Genomic DNA, 12,710 nt, shown 5'->3' on the forward strand with positions numbered 1-12,710 from the left:
TTCAGAAGTTGTGGGAGCTTCATCCCTGGAGGCTTTCAAGAAGAGACTGGACTGCCATCTGTCAGAAATGGTGTAGGGTCTCCTGCTTGGGCGAGGGGTTGGACTAGATGACCTCCAAGAGTCATTCCAGCTCTGTTATTCTTTTAAAAAGCCATTGGGGGAAACCAGATTCTTTTCACCTCCGTGTTCCTGACTGCAGGGATTCACTCTTGCAAGAACAGCTGTTTTGCTTAGCAACAGAAGTTTTGCACTCGTCCTGGTGGGACAGGGGTGGGGGGGCTGCTGAGTCGGGTGCAAAGTGGCTGTGCATTGGGGGGGGAGCTAGGGGGTACCATGCCTTGACTCCCTCCGTCTCTCTCTCTCTCCCTCTCTCCTGCCTGCAGTGTGCATGTACAGAGAGCCTTCCCTGCATGAGATTGGAGAGAAGCAAGGACGTTCTCGGAAGAGTTCGGGGACGCCCACCATGAATGGAGGCAAAGTGGTCAACCAGGACTCCACATAGCCTGACCAAGTGCCCACTACCAACACCCTCCTCCTCTTGGGGGACCTCTCCCTGCCCCCTGCCCGCCCCCCACCCCAGCGAGGCTGGAGCCAAGATCCACGGGCAACTTCTCTCTGCGTAGGATGAGGCGTCCTCGCCTCCTGCTCTGGGACAGAGTCCAGCGTACACCAACAGACACACACCCACACACTCTCTTGCACACCCCCACACGCACACCGGCCCCTGCAAGGGAATGTATATTCAACTGAGTGTGGAGGCCAAGCAGAGCTTCATTGAATATAGATTCCATCCGGACTCTCATTTCCATTTGAAACAGCAAAACTCTGCTCCGTTTACTTGGATGGGGGAATTGGTCAACTCTGCATAACAATTATTATTATTATTATTATAATAAATAAATTATTATCTATCTATAATAAATACATAATAAAGGTGTTATCTTTAAAAATAAAACATTTGCTTTTTGAAGACGTGAACTTTCTTTGTGATCGGGAAGCAAAGGGAGGGAGTTGAACGAATCGGAAACGGCAGGGCTTTTGGGTTGGGGGAGGGGCAGGAGAGCCAGCCCCAGATGCAAATAAGGTGGAAGGGCAAGTAGGAAGGACTCTTGCCGGATCCAGTCTGGGTCAGCCACAGGGACCAGAGCTTTAGTCTACTGAGCTTTCGGACTCGTGCCGGACCCCATCCTCACACCGCAATGAACAAAGACATGCCTTGAATTTTGCAGCTACGAAGATTGTTGGCCGAGCAGGTTCAAAAACAGCCTGGGAAATGATTGGAGCCTGGGAAATGGGAACCTTGTCAGTCAACAGGAGTGCTGTTTTATCACCAAGCTTATCAGGTAATTATGCTTAATAGCTGGCCACCAACTCTCAAATCAACAACTAAAAGGCTACCCACATTCCGGTTCTCCATAAATACGAGGCATAGAATAGCCCACCTTCTGGTGAGAGAGACGTTCCCTGAGGATGGGCTCCAGCACGAATCTGAAAGCTCAGAAGATTAAATCTCTGGTCCTGGTGACTGACCCAGAGTGGATCCTGCAACATTATCCTGGGACACGTAGATTCACCTTCATCCGTTGCCACCGTTTTATTTGAATTTCATTATTTTACATTTTATACGCTTTATTTTTTATTTTATTATTTGTATCCCAACAAATAACTCAAGGTGGTGAAGGCATCCAATGCATCTTCCTTCTCTTTCTCCAGGGGAAACTGAGGAGGGGATTGATGGGGAGGGGAGACACATGGTGGGGGGAGAGGATCCAAGATAACCTTCCTTCCTTCCTTCCTTCCTCCTCCTCTCCCTTTCCTTCTCCTCCTTCCACCCCCCCCTCCTTATTTCACTATCCAAAGCAACTTTGGGCAGCTGACAATTCCATAAAATCATAAATATAAAAGCATTAAAATTAGCCACAATTAAGTAAAGACTAAAAATAAGAGTTCAGAGGTGTGGGGGTGGGGAGTGTTTGTCAATCATTCCACCAACCACTAACTAGTTCAGCTCCTCCTGGCCAGCTTGAGCTGGAAAAGAAAGAAAACTGAGCTCCAATAAAAGCTCCAATCAGTGTTAACCATCCCCTGGCTTGTCCTCCCCAAAGCAAAGGCTTTGTGTGTGTGTGTGTGTGTATTTCAGAAGCTGGGGAGGGTGTACAATTCAGAATGTGTGGGTGCTGCATTACTGGAGGTTTTTAACTTGTCTGAAACGACCTAGGCTCTCCTGATTTGCAGGGGGTTGGACTAGAAGACCTTCAGGGTCCCTTCCAACTCTGTTGTTCTGTTATGTTCTCTTAATTTCCCTTTTGTTCCTTTAGTGTTCAGGGCAGCTCACTCATCAGCACCAAGGATTCCTTCTATGGCATAGATGGAGGATGGTGGGGGGTGGGGATCTAGGGAAATCTCACTCATGCCAGTGAGCCCCTAACGGAAGAAATCTGTGGGGCAGACTCACTCCCTTGGCTTCTCCTCAAGAGGATTGCACAGCCATTCATTCTCCTTTGGACAAAGATGCTCAGATGCTCCGGTCTCCATGCCCCAGGGAGTCTCTTCTCGGGCTGCTCTCGGTGTGGGGCAGCCCCAAGCTAGATTTAACAGCCTGCCATTCGGAGGCTTTGCTTCTTAAATGTTCTATTATTTGGAGACCTGGGATCGCCTGGTGGCCTCCCTTCCCATTCTGCCCACATTTAAACCTCATGGGATGGATGCTGCAGTCCAGGGAGACGCAGCTTCTGCCTTTAGGAAAGCAGGAAAGCCTTCCTCCTCTTGGGCCAGATCTTAAACGGTTAACAATTTCAGAAGTGAAGGAGGTCTCACTTTTAATTTTATTTTCTTTATATGCCTCTTTTTATTCCCCTTCTGGCCTTTTAGACACGGCGCTGTTGCTGCACTGGTTGCCTGGCTGGGTAGGAAGGTGGGTGTACGCGGAAGCGATGACTAAATAAATGAAAGACAAGAATAAACCTGGCCCTCCCCCAGCACAACCCACAAGACATTTTAATTGGGATGGAACAGAACTGGAAGGGACCTTGGAGGTCATCTAGTCCAACCCCCTGCTCAAGCAGGAGGACGATATACCATTTCAGGCCAATAGCTGTCCAATCTCTTCTTAAGAACCTCCAGTGATGGAGCACCCACAACTTCTGGAGGGAAGGAGTTCCACTGGTTAATTGTTCTACCAAAAAAAAAAATCAAAAGTTTTAAATCGCGACTTTTTTGGGGGGGGGGGACACAGCACTCCCACCCACTCGGACGCCGCCCTTCTTGAAACCCCCTAGAGACGCCGACCGGAGCCTTCAGGTTCACCCCGGCCCCAAATCCCGCCGTGCAAAAAAGCCTTTCCCGGCTCTGGCGCGTGATCTTTGCACCCCTCCGGCCATCCGTCCTGCGGTGAAACAGCCTCCGCCGCGCCGGTGATGTAAGGCTCCCCTTTGGCAGCGGCTGCCGGCCCGGCTCGAACAAGGCGTCCGAGGCTCGGGCAAGGCTGCCTGTCAGTGGCGAGGTAAATGATGGCACTGCAACGTCTCCCGAAAGGGCCCCGGCGGAAGGCGCAGCAGGCTCAACGGTCCAGCTGGGCTGCTCTCAAGCTGATGGCATTGAAGGCAAAGGCTGGCGGAGGGGAGGGGAGGGGAGAGGAAGGGGGCTTCCCTTCCGCAGGGGCTACCCAGTTATGGGGAGAACGCTAAGAGGGGTCTCCTTTGGTGCGGGGGGCCAGCCAGGTGTGGGGGGAGTGGGTATTATTACTATTACTATTATTATTATTGGTTAATCTTTAGTGAGATTCACAGCCTTTGAGGCTGGTTAGTAGCTCAGCAGCTCGAGTCCTAACCAAGGACCTAGGAACTGTTAAGGTATCATCGGAGGATGGAACTGTTAAGGTATCATCGGAGGATGTAAGCTGTTCCGAGTAAGATGGTTTTTTGTAGAGTCAAAATGTTCAAGTCCGGCAAATTTAGAATTTCTAAATAGCGGGGTAGCCCTTTGGGTATTGCTCCGAGGGCTCCAATTACAATCGGGACAACACACAATTTCTTTTCCACAGTCGCTCAACTTCAATTTGCAAGACCCGGTACTTTGTGATTTTTTTCTTGCTGCTTATCTTCAATCTGTGCATCACCAGGTATTGCAATGTCAATGAACCATACTTTTTTCTTTTCAACTATTGTTATGTCAGGTGTGTTGTGGACCAAGTGCCTGTCAGTCTGAATCCTAAAGTCCCACAAGATCTTGAGTTTCTCATTCTCTAAAACTTTCTCAACCTGATGTTCCCAGTGGTTTTTCCTGTACTCAAATCCAAACTTCTGGCACAATTTCCAGTGAATGATCTTAGCAACGCGGTCATGGTGTTGTAGGTAGTCAGTTTGTGAAATTTTGCTGCACCCACTGATCAGGTGGTCGACTGTCTCCTCTTTCTCATTGCAGAGCCGGCATTTGCTGTTGGTGGTAACATGTTGAATTTTTGCCTTCATGCAGTTTGTGGCTAGGGCTTGTTCTTGAGCTGCCAAAATAAAGCTTTCTGTTTCTTTTTTCAGTACTCCTGATCTTAACCAGTTCCAAGTTAGTTTCTGGTCAGCTTTGCCTTCAATACTTTTCAAGTATTGGCCATGCAGAGCTTTGTGTTTCCAATTTTCAGCTCGCTGCTCAATTACTTCTTTCTTATATTCTGCTTTTGTTTTAGTTGCCTTTAAAAGGCCTCCTTTATTTACTTCCTTAATCATTGGTTCTTCACTTTTCTGGATGTAATCATTCAAGCTGCGTTTTTCTTCTTCCACAGTCTGCTTTACTTGTAGGAGTCCTCAACCACCCTCTGCTCTTGGTAAATATAATCGGTCAACATCACTTTCAGGGTGCAAGGCATGATTCATTGTCATAAGCTTCCTTGTTTTTCTGTCCAAATTGTCTAACTCCATCTGGGTCCAGTCAATTATTCCTGCAGAGTATCTAATCACAGGTATAGCTCAGGTATTTATGGCTTTTATGATGTTTCCTCCACTCAATTTGGACATTAATATCTTACGAAGTCGCCGAATGTACTTGGCTGAAGTTAATTCCTTGACTTTATTATGCATTATTTATTTATTTATTTATTTATTTATTTATTAAATTTTTATACCGCCCCCTCTCCCGAAGGACTCGGGGCGGTGAACAGCCAAAATTAAAAACACACAATACAAATATTAAAATACATTAAAACAGAATTAAATTATCTTAGGCTTCTCCAATTTAAAACCCCATTACCCATAAAATTCACCAATTAAAAAATTTTTTTAACCCAGCCCGGCTTGCTGAAATAAAAACGTCTTCAGGGCCCGGCGGAAGGTCCGGAGATCCGGGATTAGTCGTATCCCTGGGGGCAGTTCATTCCAGAGGGCGGGTGCCCCCCTTCCCCGGGGGGTCGCCAGCCGACATTGCCTGACAGACGGCACCCTGAGGAGACCCTCTCTGTGGGAGCGTGTTGGCCGGTGGGAGGTTATCGGAGGCAGAAGGTGGTCTCGTAAATAACTGGGTCCTAAGCCATGGAGCGCTTTGAAGATGAGAACCAACACCTTGAAGCGCACTCGGAAGACCACCGGAAGCCAATGCAGCTCGCGCAGGAGAGGTGTCACGTGGGAGCGCCATGCCGCCCCCATAAGTACCCGCGCGGCCGCATTCTGCACCAGTTGGAGCCTCCGAGTGCTCCTCAAGGGGAGTCAGAGGCTTCTAAAATCCCCAAGTACTTGTAGCCTTCTTCTGATTTTACTGCCTTTATCATTTCTTCATTCTCTAGTTCTATTCCATCCTCTTCTATGATCTTGCTTGCTTTGGTTGCTATTGTTGCACATTTGTCAATTCCAAACTGCATACCAATGTCTTGGCTGAATTCTTTTGTGTTTTCAATTAATAAATTCAGTTCAGCTTTTGTTTTACCAAACAGCTTCAAATCATCCATGTACATCAAGTGCGAGATTTTCAGTCCTTTCTTTGCAAGTTCGTATTCACAGTTCATCTTCTTCAAAATGATTGTCAGTGGTAACATTGAGAGTATAAAAAGTAGGGGCGAAAGGGAATCACCCTGGAAAATGCCTCGTTTAATTTCAACTTCACCCAGTTCTTCCTCATTAGCCATAAGTTTCGTTTTCCAGAGGTTCATTGAAGATTCCATGAATTTTTGTATGTTGCTGCTGATGCCTAAGATTTCCAGGCATTTCTTGATCCAGCTATGGGGAACTGAATCAAACGCTTTCTTATAGTCTATCCAAGCCATGAACAGGTTGGTCCGTCTTTTCTTTGAGTTCTTTAGGATTAGCTTGTCGATCAGCAATTGATCCTTTGTTCCTCTTGAGTTTTTGCAGCATCCTTTCTGTTCTACAGGAAGTAAGTTATTTCTTTCCAGGTATCCATGGATTTGGTTTGCAATGATACCAGTAAGAAGCTTGTATGTTGTTGGCAAACAGGTGATTGGCCTATAGTTTCCAGGGTCCTTTCCTTTTTCTTTATCTTTTTGGATCAAAAATGTCCTTCCAGTTGTCATCCATTCATCATTTTCAGGTGTTTTTAGGATCTGGTTCATCTGGGTTGCCAATCTTTTGTGCAGACTTGTAAGTGCCTTTAACCAGAAGCCATGCAGCTCATCCGGTCCAGATGCACTCCAGTTCTTCACTTTTCTTGACTGTCTTTGCACCATTGCTTTTGTTATTTTCACGTCTTCCATTTTATGCACTTTAATAGAGTCCTCAACCTGTTTGATCCATTTTGCATTTCTGTTGTGCTTCTTGTTGTTTCCCCACAAATTCTTCCAGAATTTCAGAGCTTTCTCTTTATCAGGCTTTTCATTTGTTGTTACTCCGTCTCCATTTTCTAAGCTCTTATAAAACTGGTGCTGATTTGCTCTGAACTGTGAGTTTTCCTTGAACTGAGTTACTCGGTTTTCATACCTTTTAATCTTTTCAGCGATGGCAACAACCCTCTGCTTCAGCTCTTCAATTACTACCGCAATCTCCTTATTCCTCAGATCGTATCTTGCTTCCAGGCTGCTTTTGACCTGCTTGTTCTTTAGCTGACCTTGCCTTAGGTTCTTCAAGTTGCTCAAATCTCCACGTACTTTTTTGATCTTCAATTCTAACTGAATTATTTATTATTATTATTATTATTATTATTATTATTATTATTATTATTATTATTATTATTATTATTATTATTATTATTATTATAGCTCTCAGCTGCCAAGGAAGGAGCAGGCATCGGTCCAAAGGGAGTGCCAGGACAGCACGCAGCTCACAGGCTGGAGACCAGCTGAGCCCCTCCCCAATTCATCCACACACACACACCCGGACGCTGGGAAGAGCCCAGAACTCCCCAGATATTCAGCAGGAAGTTGACAGGAGTTTCCCTTTGAAAGTGGCAGCAGCCAGGGGGCTTCCCTCAGGAAAGTGGTCTTCTTCGGGGTGAGGTTGGCCCACCGGAGTGAAATTTGGGAGAGGAAAGGTAAGCCAGCCAGTCCCCCCCAACACCCCCCCCCTCAACTTAGCCTGTTTCAGACGGTTATTATAAGGTCAAAACCAGGCAGAGAGATCAGGGTGGAGGGAGGCAACTGTATTGGTGTTTAGCACTATTTGTGAAAAGCGGGTGACAAAAATCGGAAACATGTTTACCTGCTTTTCCTGGAGGATTGCAGTAAACATCCTCTTCCTCCTCCTCCTCTCCACAAAACCCACTCGCTTCTAGCACTGATTATATTACCTAGTTGGGTTATGAAACGTCTGCAAGAAAACTACTCAGCTCAGAGAGCCACAGTCTCTTCTCCTTCTCCTTCTCCTTCTCCTTCTCCTCTCCTCCTCCTCCACCTCCTCCTCCTCCTCCTCCTCCTCCTCCTCCTCCTCCTCCTCCTCCTCCTCCTCCTCCTCCTTTTCTTCTTTCTCCTCCCCCCCCCCACAAAATGTCTTAAGGAAGCACGGACAAAAAGATCTGAGAAGATCTGAGATCTGAGAGACCTAAGCAAGTCTTTATGCCCCCTCCCCCACCCTTCTCAGCTCTGTCATCGTTGAGCAGACTCCTCCTGCTCCTATACTTGCCCTCCGCACCATCCTGGCCCTTCCCAGTCTGAGCATTAGATCTGATTTTGTCACCTGGGAGGTGGGAATTTATTGAGTTTGGCATTGGATTTTATTTCTGTAAGTTGCCCAGAGTCACCATGAGTATGTTGGGCAGCCAAATACGTTTTCTAATAAATAAATAACCCCGAGGCAGATCAATATCCAACCAGAATAATAGAAGAACAGAATTGGAAGGGATCTCAGAGGTCTTCTTGTCCAACCCCAACTCAGGCAGGAGACCAGGATCATTCCAGACAGGGGGCCATCCAGTCTCTTCTTAAAAACGTGTTGGAGCATTCACAACTACTAGAGGCAAACCAGTCTACTGCTTAATTGTTCTCAGTGACCCAAAGGTGCTTTTTTGCAGGAGGCAACTGGATTTTCTGGTTTTTCTTTGAAGGCATTTCGTTTCTCATCCAAGAAGCTTCTTCAGCTCTGACTGGACGGTGGGGAAGGGAAGGATTTATGTTCTCAAGTGACAGGAAATTCTTCCTTAATCCCAGGTTGCTTTTTTCCTTGGTTAGTTTCCACCCATTGCTTCTTGTCCTGCCCTCAGGTGCTTTGGAGGATAGGTGGACTCCCTCTTCTTTGGGGCAGCCCCTCAAATACTGGAATGCTGCTATCGTGTCACCCCTGGTCCTTCTTTCCATTAAACTAGCCAGGCCCAGTTCCTGCAACCGTTCATCGTATGTTTGAGCCTCCAGTCCCCTCATCATCCTGGTTGCTCTTCTCTGCACTCTTTCTAGAGTCTCAGCATCTTTTTTATATCGTGGCAACCAAGACTGGATGCAGGATTCCAGGTGTGGCTTTACCAAGGCCTTATAAAGCCCCCCCCAAAGTGAGTTGAGGAGCCTCTCTCCTGGGCCCCCTGCCCTCCCTGCTGGTGCCACGCAGGGAAAGCTTTGGTTGCCTCTCCAGGCAGCGACTCCAGCCAGTGGAAGAAGGTGGGTGACAGCTCTTTATCGGCTAAATGATGCCTTCCTATCCAGACACCACTTGGCCACCCGCCAACTAATTAAGTGCATTAAAGCTTCCCTTGCGGGCTGCAAGCCGCCCCTTGCAAATTCCCAGAGTCGTCTCATTGCAGTCGCTTTCCCTTCCTTCCTTTCTCTTGAGGAGGGGGAGGAGGAGGGGGGACCCACCATCAGTGGCCCAGAGTCTCCGCTTGGACTGTAAGGAACGGCCTCACATGGGAGACGTGTCTTCTCTGCAGACGGTTCCTTCTCAGTATGCAGGAGGCATCATTGGAGGAGCAAAGCTGCACATTTTCTGGCCAATGTCTTCTGAGGGGTTGGTCGGGCAGGAATGAACAGAATAATAGAGTTGGAAGGGACCTTGTAGGTCATCTAGTCCAACCCTCCACCCAAACCATTCTCCTGACCCTACACCATTTCTGACAAGTGGCAGTGCAGTCTCTTCTTGAAAGCCTCCAGTGATGAAGGTCCCACCACTTCTGAAGGCATCTTCTGTTCCATGGGTTGACTGTTTTCACTGTCAGAAAATTTCCCCTTATTTCTAGGTTGAATCTCTCCTTGATCAGTTTCCATCCACTATTCCTTGTCTGGCCTTTGGGTGCCTTGGGAAATAGCTTGACCCCTTCCTCCTCTCTGTGGCAGCCCCTCAAATATTGGAAGATGCTCTCCTCTCTCCCCTGGTCCTTCTCTTCACTGGACTAGCCAGGCCCAGTTCCTGCAACCGTTCTTTGTGTGTTTGAGCCTCCAGTCCCCTCATCATCCTGGTTGCTCTTCTCTGCACTCTTTCTGGAGTCTCTACATCTTTTTTTTACATTGTGACCAAAACTGGATGCCTCGTGAAGAGGCATATGAGTCTGGTGGCTACAAGGAAATGGAAACTTCATGTGGTTCTTTTTTAGAACTTCATTCTAACTGACCATCTAGATTATCTTTTGTACCACACCCGTGGACATCCCTGCAAGAAGACAGAAATAATGGAGGTGATGACTAGCTCCAGGAGGGCGATTCATAGCTTTTGAGAAGCAATGTCAGAAATTGGTCACCACACTATAAAGAAGATGTGGAAACTCTAGAAAGAGTGCAGAGAAGAGCCACAGAGAGGATTAGGGGACTGGAGGCTGAAACATATGAAGAACGGTTGCAGGAACTGGGCATGGCTGGTCTAGTGAAGAGAAGGACCAGGGGAGACAGGAGAGCAAGTCTCCCAATATTTATGGGGGTGCCAGGAGAAGAGCAGGGCTCAACTTGTTTCCCAAAGCACCCGAAGGCAGGAGAAGAAGCAATGGATGGAAACTCATCAAGGAGAGAAGCAACCCAAAACTAAGGAGGAATTTCCTGACAGTCAGGACAATTAAGCAGTGGAAGGACTTCCCTCCAGAAGCTCTGGGTGCTCCATCACTGGAGACTTTTAAGAAGAGACTGGGCAGCCACTTGACTGCAGTGGTGTAAAGGCCTCCTGCTGGATTAAGGGGTTAGACTAGAAGACCTCTAAAGTCCCTTCCAACCCTGTTATTCTATCTTCTCAATATTTATTCTCTGCTATTAGCCTGGCTAATCAGGTGCTTTGCCCTGGAAAGAATTCCCATAAATGCAATTTGCCTTCTATGTACCAACTGCTTTTGTGGGGTTTGGCCCTCCTGTTGCTCCTGGGGTCCTTCGTGGTCAGGAGAGAAACCCCTCCTCTGCTTTGCGGCCAGCAGAGCCCAAATATGAACACACTTTTTCTCCTGTCAAGTACAGGTAAGTCCTTGACTTACAACAGTTCGTTTAGTGACCGTTCAAAGTTACAATTATGACCGCTGAGCCATGGTGGCGCAGTGATTAGAGTGCAGTACTGCAAGCTACTTCTGCTGACTGCTGGCTGCTTGCAATTTGGCAGTTCGAATCTCACCAGGCTCCAGGTTGACTCAGCCTTCTGTCCTTCCAAGGTGGATAAAATGAGGACCCAGATTGTGGGGGGCAAGAGGCTGACTTTGTAAACTGCTTAGAGAGGGATGGAAAGCACTGTGAAGCGATATATAAGTCTAAGTGCTAAGTGCTATCTCTGTGGTCACATGATCAAAATTACGACACTTGAGAACTGACTCATACTTATGACGGTCGCAGTTTCCTGGGGTCATGTGATCCCCTTTTGTGACCATCTAATAAGCAAAGTCAACAGTGAAGCCAGATTCACTTAACAACCATGTTGCTCGCTTAACAGCTGCAGTGTTTCACTTAACATCTGTGCCAACAAAGGTTGTAAAATGGGGCAAAATTCACCTAACAAATGTCTCACTTAACAACAGAAATATTGGGCTCAGTTGTGGTCATAAGTTGAGGACTACCGATACATCAGGACCTCCTTGTTGGCTTGGGCCAAGGATCATTTGGGATTTCCATCTGGAATCAGATTTCCACCCATTAATTAATTAATTAATTAATTAATTAATTAGCCATTGTAGAACACAGGAGTTGCAAATAATACCAGCAGTTGGAGTAAAAATAAATCCCTATTCAGTGGATATTAAATGCTTCAAATGCAGAATTGGGTTTCATATGAAGGATCCCTCATCCTTCATATCAAGGAGAACATCCTAGGCTGAGCTTTGAGATGGCCAAATCTCTTGGTCCTTCTACGACTCAAAGTCTTCTGCTCATAATTCATGTATTAGTACATATTAGTATTTATTTGCTGAGATCCTGAGAGACACGGATATATTTGAATGGTTTATAAGCCCTTATCCTTTTCCACCACATGCCAAAGGGTCAGGACTTCAGTGCCCATAATCCTCAACCAGCAAATGTGGAAGACCCATCCCAGTAGGCCTGGCGTGGTGCCTGATCCTTCAATCAATCAATCAGAATAGAGCTGGAAGGAACCTCAGAGGTCTTCTAGTCCAACCCCCTGTTCAAGCAGGAGACCCTAGACAATTTCAGACAAATGGCTGTTCAGTCATTTGGAGTGATGGAGCATCTACTACAACTTCTGTTCCACTGGTTAATTGTCCACACTGTTAGGAAATTCCTCCTTAGTTCCAGGTTGCTTCTCTCCTTGCTTAGTTTCCATCTGTTGTTTCTTGTCCTGCCTTCAGGGGCTTTGGAGAATAGCTTGACTCCCTCTTCTTTGGGGCAGCCCCAGAGATATTGGAAGACTGCTACCATGTCTCCCCTCGTCCTTCTTCTCATTAAACTAGACATTCCTAATTCTTGCAACCGTTCTTCATAAGTTTTAGCCTCCAGTCCTCTAATCCTCTTTGTTGCTCTTCTTTGCACTTTTTCCAAAGTCTCAACATCCTTTTTGTAATGTGGCAACCAAAACTGGATGCCGGATTCCAGGTGTGGCTTTACTAATTGTCGTATTCCTAATTAAGCTGCTTCTTAAACTTTTCTGTTGTTTATTAGAGAGGACTGCTGCCAGTTGGCTCTGGGTAGAGCCTTGATTGCTTTGGCCATGCCCGGTGGACCCCCTCCCCTCCCCAACCCGGCTCAGCCCACCCGCTTGGCCCCCTGCCCAGCCTGGGCTGCTGCTGGAATTCAGCTGAAGGGGAACAAGCTGTTTGAGGAGCCCTTTTGCCTTTCACGATCTCCAACAAGATAATTTGCAGTAAAACAGGGAAGCCATTTCCTGAACGTCCCTCAAGGGCTAGAAAGTGGTATTTTCCTCTGGTTGCTCGATCCAAAT

The 12,710-nt window shown here is 46.9% G+C and overlaps 1 protein-coding gene across 2 annotated transcripts in view; it reads left to right on the forward strand.

Annotated features, from left to right (window-relative positions):
* Positions 1 to 860, forward strand: part of FGF12 (fibroblast growth factor 12) — a 165,706-nt gene extending 164,846 nt beyond the window's left edge. For both annotated transcript variants that reach the window (XM_070945003.1, XM_070945002.1), the window contains exon 5: positions 384 to 860. In XM_070945003.1, coding sequence (XP_070801104.1) covers positions 384 to 502 — 119 coding nt within the window. In that variant the 3' untranslated portion in view covers positions 503 to 860. The remainder of the gene's footprint in view (positions 1 to 383) is intronic.
* The last annotated feature ends 11,850 nt before the right edge of the window (positions 861 to 12,710 follow it).

The sequence above is a fragment of the Pituophis catenifer genome, unplaced genomic scaffold, assembly GCF_029215685.1.
Source record: "Pituophis catenifer annectens isolate HBS135680 unplaced genomic scaffold, rPitCat1.0.hap2 SCAF_6, whole genome shotgun sequence".
NCBI lineage: Eukaryota > Metazoa > Chordata > Lepidosauria > Squamata > Colubridae > Pituophis > Pituophis catenifer.